Genomic DNA, 11,612 nt, shown 5'->3' with positions numbered 1-11,612 from the left:
TAGTTAGGTGGGACGATGGAGATACACGGGCTTTTATGGATGCCCTGAACGGAGCAGGAGACGGGAGTCAATAACGTATCTGGCCAGTTCTTCGAATCTACCATTGTGTATTATAGGGGATTTTAACGATTTGATGTATGGTGATGAGAAGAGGGGTGGTAGAGAGCATCCTACTAGACTATTGTTGGGGTTTACGACAACAGTGAACAATTGTGGGCTTAGAGATTTAGGGTATGTGGGAGAAAAGTTCACATGGGAGAGGTCGAGGGGAAAATCAAACTGGATACAGGAACGTTTGGATCAGGGATTGGCTAATCAAAGTTGGCAGAGTCTATTTCCACTGGCAGAGGTGCATGTTATTGAGGTTGCTACATCAGATCACTTACCCTTGTTCTTAAACTTACATAGAAAAGGACATCGATTTAGATTCGAGAATGTTTGGTTGTGAGAGAAGAAATGTATGAATATGGTGAGGAATGGCTGGGATCTAGCTGGTGATATGGATATTATGGGCAAGATTCGAGTCTGCGCGGAAAAGTTACAGCAATGGGGAGGGGGTTTGAGTAAGGAATACAAGGTAAAGATGCAGCAATGTCGTTTGATGTTAAAAAAGTTACGATCACGGAGGGACTGCCATGGTATTCAACAATATAATGCAACGAGGTGGGAGTATTTGAGCTTGCTTGATAAACAGGATGTATATTAGAAGCAGCATTCTAAGAAATTCTGGCTGCAAGAAGGGGATAAGAACATGAGGTTTTTCCATCGATATGCATCAAGCAGACGAAAGAATAATAGAGTAGATATGATCAAGAATGCAGATGGAGTATGGAAGGAAACGAAGGTTGAAATCCAGGGAGTTATTGAGGACTACTTTTCAAACCTTTTCACGGCATCAAATCTGCATGGATAATTATCATAAAGAGAAGTGGTAAATCAGGTATCAAGTATGGCATATGAAGAGCTTCTAACAGATATAACAAGTGCAGAAGTAAAGGGGGTTGTGTTTTCGATGCACCCGGATAAGGCTGCTGGGATTGATGGGTTTAACCCCGCATTCTACCAAGCTTTTTGGAGTGTAGTGGAAAGTGATGTAGTGAAGTTCTGTCGAGATTTCATGTGCACGGGGACGTTATCTGCTGGTGTTAATAAGGCGTTAGTATGTTTAATTCCCAAGGTCAAGACGCCCCAAACTATGGGTGATCTACGACCAATATCCCTATGTAATGTTCTTGTACGCATTCTCTCAAAGGTCCTCTTCAACAGATTGAAATGTTGTTTGGGGTCGATCATATCTGAAAACCAAAGTGCATTCATAGAGGGACGTTTACTTACTGATCACCCTAGTTGCATTCGAAATTAACCATTATATGAAGCGACATACTCAAGGAAAAGTGAGAATTGCGGGATTTAAGATTGATGTGTCTAAAGCATATGACAGGCTAGAATGGGAGTTTATTTGCAGTATGATGGATAAATTTGGTTTTAACCAAGTCTGGATACAAAGAATTATGTACTTCATTAGTTCTGTTTCATATAGCTTTTTACATAACGGAGAGGAGTTTGGGTGCGTGATACCAGGCCGAGGATTGAGGCAAGGCTTCCAATATCACCATACATCTATATCATGTGTGCTGAAGGCCTCAGTGCGATTATTCGGAGACATGCGTTGAATGGGTTGTTACATGGCTGTAAGATAGCAAGAGGAGCCCCAGTAATTACTCACTTGCTATTTGCAGACGATTGCTATTTTTTCTTCCGAGCAAATAAAACGGAAGCTAACATAATGAAGAGAATATTGGAGAGATATGCTCATATATCTGGACAAATCATTAATCTCAATAAATCGGCCATCACTTTCTCTTCAAACACGAGAACTGAAGATCGTAGGGAAGTGTGTTTGCAGTTGCAGGTATCTGAGAGTGGGTGTCCAGGAAAATACCTCGGAATGCCAATGTCGATAGGTAGGAGGAAGAAAGCAACCTTTAATTTTTTGATGGATCGGGTTGAACAAAAGATACAACAATGAAAGGTGCAAAATATATCTAAAGCAGGGAAGCTGACTCTACTAAAAGGTGCTGCACAAACGATTCCTAATTTTTGGATGCAACTTTTCTTGATCCCGACAGAAATTTGTGAGTCTATCGAAAAGAAGATGAACTCCTACTGGTGGGGAAGTGGCATTAAATGGATGTCTTGGACTAGGTTGTGCGAAGTGAAGGAGGGAGGGGGTTTGGGTTTCAAGAGACTGAGGGAATTTAACATGGCCATGTTGGCTAAGCAAGCCTGAAGACTAATGAATAATGCGAATCCCTTAGTAACTGCAATAATGTAAGCCAAATACTATGTGGATGGTGAGTTTCTAAATGCTAACTTGGGCACCAATCCCAGTTATACATGGAGGAGCATCATGGCTGTGAAGGATTATATGCAGCAAGGAAGTAGGCGGAAAATAGTTGATGATAAAGATACACGAGTTTGGAACATTCCTTGGTTGTCATGTCCGGTGAATGGCTATATTACAACTGGTATGCATCATGAAGGAACAAATATCACAGTACAGGGCCTGATGGAAACTTGGCAAAGGAGGTGGGATAATGACATTCTGGTAGATTTGTTTGATGAAAGGGATCGCTTACTAATACAACAGATACCATTATCTAATCGGTATACTGGCCAAGATGGATGGTATTGGATGTGGGAGGAGAATGGAAAATTTACGGTGAAAAGTTGCTACAGACAGATTCAAGGAGAACAAATGTGTTATGACAGAAGATTTTGGAAGCTGTTGTGGGGAATCAAATTTCCAGGTAAAATGCTGAACTTTATATGGCAAGCATGCTCAAACGTATGACCTACAACAACAGCTATGGCTGTTAAGAAAATCGATGTCATAAAATCGTGTTCTTGGTGCCATCGGTATAATGAAGATGCTGTTCATGTCTTGTTTACATGTTGTTTTGCAAAAGAATTATGGAATCTGGTAGGACTACAAAGAATGGTGCCAGTTGTTGAGGGAAGCACTGTGTTACAGATTTTAAAACAAGCTTTTCAGGGTAGTACTAAAGAACAGTGTGCTCAAATTGGACTGTTGTGTTGGAGCTTGTGGATACGTCGTAATACCTGGGTATGGGACAAAAAGCTATGTCGTCCTTTGGAGTTAATGCAATGGCGATGAACTTGTTTCAGGATTGGAGAAAAGCACATGAGAAAGGAAATGAGTGCCAAAGTCGAGGGCAGATGCAGCAGTGGTGCAAACCACCTCCGGGGTGGATTAAAATCAACATTGACGCCTCTTGTCGTGTTGATTATGATTTCATAGGAGCTGGATGTGTAGTTCGAAATGAGAAGGGTGAGTTTATGCATTCACGAGCTTGCCAGATTGGGGGACGAATGCAAGCAAAAGAGAGTGAAGTTAGAAGCCTCAAGGAAGCACTACTGTGGGTCAGACAATGGAGAACTACGAAGTGTATCTTTAAGATGGATGCTAAGTCAGTGGTTGATGCTATCCATGGGGGTAGTGGCGATTCAATATTTCATACGATTGTGGAAGATTGTGTGGAACATCTCAAACACTTTGAACAAGTGTTAGTTATGTTTGCTAGGAGATCTGCGAATAGAGTAGCACACTTGTTAGCTCAAACTACTTATTCTATGTCAGGTCCTATGGAGTGGGATGATACTGCTCCGGATTTTATTTGTAATCTGATCGAGGAAGAAAGTTAATATATGCAAGTCCGATTTTTTCAAAAAAAAAAATATTCTAAAAATCAAATATTAGCAAAATTGTTTAATTGATACCCACATCTAGAGTAAAAGTGGTGTGAACTTCTAGTACTTGTCCTTCTATACGTTCTTCGTTACTTGCTCTTCTTAGTTTCCAGCAAAATCAAAATTTCGTCTTTTAATCCAAAACTTCTCGTTATGCAGTTTAGCCTTCTTCTTACACCTTAAGATTTTATAGTATTAGAGCTTGATTTAGAGAGAGGCTCATTTTCCAGTGCTCCCACCCCTATTTATTTTATTTATAATTTTGTTGTTGGTATTGGTATATATTTGATTATGTAAGTTGTGTGTTCAATCGGTACGGAAGTGTTTCTTACAATTAAGGAGCAATATTGAGTAACATACGATTATGTTGAGCCCTTCTTCTAACACCTTAAAGTTTTAGAATAACCAGTTATTTAACACTTCTAAACATAAACTGTTTAATCGGCACAAAACGTATCTTACGATTAAAGAGCATTATTGATCAGCATAGTCGAGCCATTAAGATTTTGCAATAACACATTATATAACACTTCCAAACATAAAAGTCCATATTCTTTTCATTATTTGTACTCTCTAGCAAAATTTAATTGGTCAGTTAACAATTCTAAACATAAAAAATTACTCATCCATCTTCTTTTTATATAAATAATCTTTCACTCTCTAGCAAAATTTAAAATTCATCTTTTAGTCCCCTTTTTTAAATTTATTAGTCGCGCAATAAACATAAATACTTAATCTAACCAAACACAAAGTACATGATTTTTTTATTACACTCATGCAGTGTTGTAAAAATTGGTAATAGGAGAAGATCAGCGAGCTATCAATTTTGGATTAATTGAAAATCGGAGATTAATCAGAAGGATTAATCGGAGTAAAAATAGGATTTATTATAATATTAAATTATATTTAATATATTATTATGATTATATTAGTTATTTATTAACAAATATATATTTATTACATCATAATTTCTATATTTATTCATATTTAAATGAATATAATATTATAATTTTATTAAATAATTATATATACTCCAATAAAGAAAAATTCATAAGGATTAATCAGATTTCAAAAATCGAATCCGTTGGATACCTTACAGAGGATTAATCGGATTTCAAAAATCAAATCGGGTTTTTTAGAACACTGCACTCACTCAGGAGGAATTATATCCTTGTACTTGATCATTATATGAAGAAAAGAAAATTGTGTATTAAAGGTATGAATACCTTGGTCCAAGACATTATCAGGAACTGGATTGATGATTCTTGCATCTTCCATACTAGTATTTGCTATACAACAGGTAAGTATATAATTATGAACTGTTGAAATAAAATTTAATAAAAAATATATGTATATGTAAATATTTTATGATCATGTTTAGAGAAGAAATTCCCCAATAACCAAGATTGTATCTGTAGTTGTAGTTTTCTTCACCGATATGACTTCTAGCCTTAAATATTTGTCCTAAAAGATTATCTGATCCTACAAGAAAATAAACAATGTTTCAAATAATTAATGATAGTTCATGAAGTTTCTTAATTTTAAATAAAATATAATGACACAATATAAAAATAATTATTCATACGATTTTCAATCAATTTTTATTATGTAAAAGATATTGTGAAAAAATATTGTGTGATTTTTTTAAAATCTAATTTTAACTAAGGGAGTGCTATTTTTATGATAATATTTTTTTTGTTATAAATTCATTTCTTTTCATACATTGCGTAATAAAGTCACTTGCCCAATTATAAAAGTGTTTGAATTTCTTTTTTTTAAGAGGAATTTATTTAATAATTAAAATTCATACAACATCTACAAATATAATTTAGTTGAACAAAATCATATCAAAGTAATTCAGTCTTCCTGAAAATAAATCAAACAACTTTTTTTAAGTTTATATATATACCAACCAGTTTAAACTATCGACCATAAATCTCGCACATCCTGTAATAGCTTTTAACACTATATTAAAACTTAGAAAATATCGCAATCTAACATAAAGGATATTAAAATCATACTAAAACATAAAAAAAAAACACCAAAACCTTGAGATTTAATAAAAACAAATAATATAAAAATGCAAAATTCCTTGTCCAGCCAGAAATTTTAAATTATTTTTCATTGCCCTCCTAAAAAAGTAGTTCATAACGAAAAGAAATCTGTAAATTATAAAAGGCCAACATTCATATGAAGTGAACTAAAGAAAACAAATCCCCAAAGAGAACTAATTAACTAAAAGATGACGGGACAAGTTGTAAATTTTCTGGCATCAGGCAGACCAACAAATTCTAGAGAACAAAATGTGAAAAAATGTGTCAAATTGGTTAATCAATTTTTAAGTGTCAGTAATTCTATTTTGATCTTAACCTTTGCTTGTAACAGTATCATATTATTTACTAGGAACAGGGGAGGATGTGGTAAGACGTACCCGGGACACGTGTTCCCCTTAAAATAAAATTTTATAATTTTTTATCATATATTTTTTTAAAAAAATATATGAAAGTACTGCCCGAAAATTCAAAAATATAAGGACGTATTATCGGTGCCCCCGGAATATAAATTCTGGATTCGCGCCTGACTACGAAGCCGCTAGATTAGTCAGGTCCCTCAGCCACATGAAATATGCCCAACCCCAGCCTCTGGACTCACTAGTATCAGTACTGAACCACATTTTACCTGAGAGATATTATTTAGTTAGATAATTCGATAAGTATAGCAAAATCTTGTGGCTTAGCATTGTTATTTCAACAGATATATACTGTAACATCCCGGTCTCACATCGAGGAGATTTTGGACTTCTATTTAGTTTATAAGGTGAAGTACTACTACTATGTGCACCAACAAATCATGATTTTTTGGGGGCCTGTGGTGGGCTTGGCGTAACCCAAGTTGGCTGCACTCGGGACAGTATGCTTCGGCTTATTTCGGACTCGTAATCGGGACTTGACACGGTTTTCGAAAAAGGCTCGGGATTTGACCCGGGTCCTCACCTATACTCATACCCTTTAATTGTTGATGACGATGATCGGATTTTTGATTCTTTATCACCAGGGAGTACTCTGCTGACACTTTCTTCCAAGGATCGGAACTCTCCGTCAATTGTAGATACAAAGCTAGGTAGTCTTTGCTTCTATCCCCACTTGGATAGAGCAGTGACACCTTAATTGTTAAGTAGAAAACAGAAAATGTCAGTAACGGAACCATAATAACATAATAAAATTAACATAAGGGGCTATTGAATATATTCTATTTTGTAAATATTAAAATAGTTTATGGTTTAAAGTTGTTAAAAGAGGCGGGAAACAGAAAAGTTATTTAGAAACATATAGATTGAATCTTGTATATATTTTGGATTCAAGTGAACTGTAAAATAACAATACATTTCTAATTCAAGTGTTTTTAATCTGAAACAACTTTCTCTCTCAACTTCCTTCTTCTCCCTAAAGATGAAGATATGATCACTAGCACCACGAGCACTAAAGTATGTTCTATTAGGATATCCTTATGACAAGAAGGCTTATAAACTGTATGATACTGATAATAAAAGAATTATTATCAGTAGAAATGTGATTTTTAAGGAACATATCTTTCCTTTTAAGCATTATGTTTCAGAATATGATGCTTCTTCGTTGGTTTTTCCTTCTATTGATTACTCAACATATTCTCCTGATTCTATTCCTTCATTTCCAATCACAAATACTGATTCTGGACATGATCATACTAGTTCTTCATCTTCTTCAGATCATCATTTTATTCCAGTTTCTCAGGATTTGGTCATACCTGATTCAACTAAAAATCAGATTCCTCTTACGTCTACTTCTGTTGTTCCTTTAAGAAGATCAACAAGATCTATTGTTGTTCCTCCTAAATTGAATGATTATTTATTGACAAAGCCCAGTGTTCATCATTCTCAAGCTTTTAATGTTTTCACTCAACCTGATCTATCTAGTTTTGGCTCAGCTTATTTGGCAAGTCTTTCCAAAGTTCTATCTATCTCTGAACCTACTTGTTATTCTCAAGCACAACATGATCCAAAGTGGATTGATGCAATGCATTATGAAATTCAAGCTCTAGAAAAAAATGAAACCTGGGATCTTATCCCTGTACCTTCTGGTAAAACAACCATAGGATGTAAATGGGTTTATAAAGCAAAGTTTAATCCAGATGGATCTTTAAATAAATGCAAGGCTAGATTGGTGGCCAAAGGAGATAAACAAATTAAAGGCAAAGACTATAAGTATACTTTCAGTCCAGTGGCTAGGTTTACCACTGTTAGAGTTCTTATTGCTCTTGCTGCTACCAAAGACTGGCAGATACATCAATGTGATATTAATAATGTCTTTCTATATGGTTATGTAGAGGAGGAATTGTATATGACACCTCCGCCTGGTTACAATGTTCCACCTGGTACGGTGTTAGGTCACACACACTGTAGAAGGGGGTTGAATACAGTATTTAGCACAATCAAATCGAATATAAGAACTTAAGTAACAGAAAACAGATTTTATTCAACACAATAAACTCTGTTACAATATGGAACTGTCCTCTCTCAGTGATGAACAAATTATCACGAGAGCTGCTAGAGTTACAAAGAATAATAACTTCGATAATCGTAACACTTATAGTGTTAACTTTATGCCTGTGTTTATATACTACACAGTTACAAGATAATCTTCTAATTGATATGGAATATAATTCTGCTTCCTAAAATATATCAACTAGTTATCTTTTCTTCCAAGTTTTCTATTTTTCATAGAATTCCTTCTTCATGCACAATTCTTTCTGTCTTAGTCTCGATCTTCTTTCCTTTCAATCAGCCGCCTGCCTTATCTGAAAGTCATCTTAAGTCCTGATATTATCTCCTGATAAATATCTTCTGAACCTTAAGTTCTGATAACTTAAGTTCTGATATCTTAAGTTCTGCCTTCAGTATAAGTGCTGATTTCCAGTTAAGTACTGATCTGTCTTGTTATGTAAGATCTGAAAACTAAACACAAATCATATTACACATGACATTATCAAATATATCTAACATACGGTTTGTAGATTAAGGAGATCTATCTACAGATTAAGACAAGCTGCTAGACAATGGAATGTTGAGCTTACAAATCATTTGATTGATATTGGTTTTATTCAATCAAAACAAGATTATTCTCTTTTTACCAGATCAGAATCTACAGGGGATTTTACTGCTGTTGTGGCTTATGTTGATGATTTGTTAATTACTGGCAGTTCTTTGTCTCAAATACAGAGTGTTAAACAGTCTCTTCATGATGCATTTACTATCAAAGACCTTGGAGATTTGACCTATTTTTTGGGCATTGAGGTTACTAGGACTGCTTCTGGTATACTTTTGAATCAAAGGAAATATATTCTGGATTTGTTGAAGGATTCTAATCTTGAGGAGTGTCAACCGGTTTCTATTCCTTTTCCAAAGAATTTGCATCTTAGTAATAAAGATGTTCCTTTACTTTCTGATCCAGAACCTAACCGGAGATTGGTTGGGAAGTTGTTATATCTCAACATGACTAGACCTGATATATCTTATAGTGTTAAACAATTAAGCCAATTTCTGAATGCTTCTGCTGTTTCTCATTTTCAAGATGGTATGCATGTTTTGAAATATCTCAAAGGTACAATTAATATGGGTCTTTTCTATCCTTCTAGGTCTGAATTGTTACTCAAAGGATATTGTGATGCTGATTGGGCCAATTGTCCTTTTACTGCTAAATCATTATCCGGATATGCTATTTTTTGAGAGATTCTTTAATTGCTTGGAAAACTAAGAAGCAAAAGACAACTTCTAAGAGTACATGTGAAGCAGAATATAGAGCAATGAGTTACACGACTAGTGAACTTATCTGGTTACAGGGTTTGTTGTCTGATTTGCGGATTAAGGTTCCTCTTCCTATTAATCTTTTTTGTGACAATACTGCTGCTCAGTACATTACTGAAAATCAGATTTTTCAAGAGCGAACAAAGCATTTGCGGGTTGACTGTCATTTCATTCGAGATTATGTGAGTGTTGATTTCCTCAAAATTCATCATGTAAGGTCTTTTTTGCAGTTGGCAGATATTTTTACCAAAGCTTTAAGTCATGATCAACTTCGGTTCTTTTGTTCCAAGCTTGGCCTTGTTCTGCAGCATCCCAAGACAAGTCCAGCTTGAAGGGGGGATATTGAATATATTCTATTTTGTAAATATTAAAATAGTTTATGGTTCAAAGTTGTTAATAGAGGCGGGAAACAGAAAAGTTAGTTAGAAACATATATATTGAATCTTGTATATATTTTGGATTCAAGTGAACTGTAAAATAACAATACATTTCTAATTCAAGTATTTTTAATCTGCAACAACTTTCTCTCTCAACTTCCTTCTTCTCTCTAAAGATGAAGATATGATCTTCATCTTCTCAGGGGCGTAGCCAGCTTCTAGTGAATGGTGTCATCGAAAATTTCCAAATTTTGACCCCACTAATTTTATTTTCTGTCTACGCCGCTGACTAGCAGGATTCTAATCTTAAAATTGTATGCAGTCTTAGAAGCATAAAATTTTTAACTTGCTAGCTAAAAAACATTTTCAATTTGGTTTAGTTTTTATAGACCATACTTACCACTTGTAAATTCTTCTGATTCAAGTCTTTGAGGATTAACTTTTTCTTTGAAATTTGTTGAGAACTCACGTATTTTCCAATCGAAAGTGACTTCTTGAGGATTGGAAAATGTCTATATAGTCTCGTCATTTCCAGATACACAAGAGTCATCAATCATATATCCATTTGTTGCACCTTTGAAAGTGTTCAGGGATATTAATATGTCAAAACCACTTTCTTTCTTAGCCTCACTAAACTGTTAAATATATGATCTTATTGGGGCCTTTCTCTAACATCTTAAGGTTTTAGATGAGCTGGTTGCTCAACATGGTATCAGAGCTTAGGCTGGCGCGAGAAGTAAGGTTCGATTCCCAGCCACCCCCAACATTCTCACAATTTATTATGGACACTAAAGGCAATTAATGCCTCAAAGATGGGCGTCGGTGTTCTACTTTTCGACCCATAGATGGGCTTTCGAGTGAGGGGGAGTGTTAAATATATGATTCTATTGGGGCCGTGCTCTAACACCTTAAGGTTTTAGATGAGCTGGTTACTCAACACAGTCGAAGTTGATGCACGGAATCATCTTCACAGATAACAAGTCACTTAGTAAGACATGTTAATAGGCCAACAACTCAGATCAAGAAATTCAATAAGAAATATGGCCTTAACTTCACTTGGTCACATATATTTTTTTTGCTAATTGGATACACATGCACGAAGTCGAACTCCTAACCTCCAATAAGGGTTACAAGAGCTCAATGACTGCACCAATTTTGTTGGCACTTGGTCGCATATATATATATATATATATGTACACGGAAGAAAAAATGTAAAGAGGGCTTAAAATAAACATGAGACAGAAATTTTAACACGAAGATACATGACATGATTTGATTCGCACACATCTTGAATGGTCAGGTATTGATCCTTGTTGTGATCATACGCAAACATCTTGTAGGTTACATAAGCCTCCCAAACAAGAGGGAGCGAGTCTGTCTCTAAGGCTAGATAAAGCGATATATGCCCTCGAACCCCTCTTTTTGTGTTTCCATTTGGGTAAAGAATCAACCTCAAAATTAAAAATAAATTATTGCCGGTTTGCCTTCTTGGCTCATTACGGAAGTTAAAGAAAAGTAAATTGTTAATACTTACAACTCTTTACTCTAAACTTTGTGTTGTAGTTTTCGATTAAGACCCTACTAAAATATGTCTCGTAACAAAAATAAATTTGTAAAAATTGTAA

The 11,612-nt window shown here is 35.1% G+C and overlaps 1 protein-coding gene across 1 annotated transcript; it reads left to right on the top strand.

Annotated features, from left to right (window-relative positions):
* The first annotated feature begins 1,627 nt into the window (after window positions 1–1,627).
* On the top strand, window positions 1,628–2,290 carry LOC141686442 (uncharacterized). The gene is made up of 2 exons (XM_074491477.1): window positions 1,628–1,964; window positions 2,055–2,290. The coding sequence occupies exons 1-2, from the start codon at window positions 1,628–1,630 to the stop codon at window positions 2,288–2,290; spliced, it is 573 nt and encodes a 190-aa protein (XP_074347578.1).
* Window positions 2,291–11,612: the final 9,322 nt, after the last annotated feature.

This window comes from Apium graveolens, chromosome 9, assembly GCF_009905375.1.
Source record: "Apium graveolens cultivar Ventura chromosome 9, ASM990537v1, whole genome shotgun sequence".
Taxonomy (NCBI): Eukaryota; Viridiplantae; Streptophyta; class Magnoliopsida; order Apiales; family Apiaceae; genus Apium; species Apium graveolens.
This window is presented reverse-complemented; position numbering and strand designations above follow the sequence as displayed.

What these genes read in the sequence shown, in the direction of transcription:
- LOC141686442 (XM_074491477.1), top strand. Translation starts at nt 1,628, where the DNA reads ATGTGTGCTGAAGGCCTCAGTGCGATTATTCGGAGACATGCGTTGAAT. An exon ending in CGGAATGCCAATGTCGATAG is followed by an intron (nt 1,965 to 2,054) that starts GTAGGAGGAAGA and finishes TATCTAAAGCAG; the next exon opens with GGAAGCTGACTCTACTAAAA.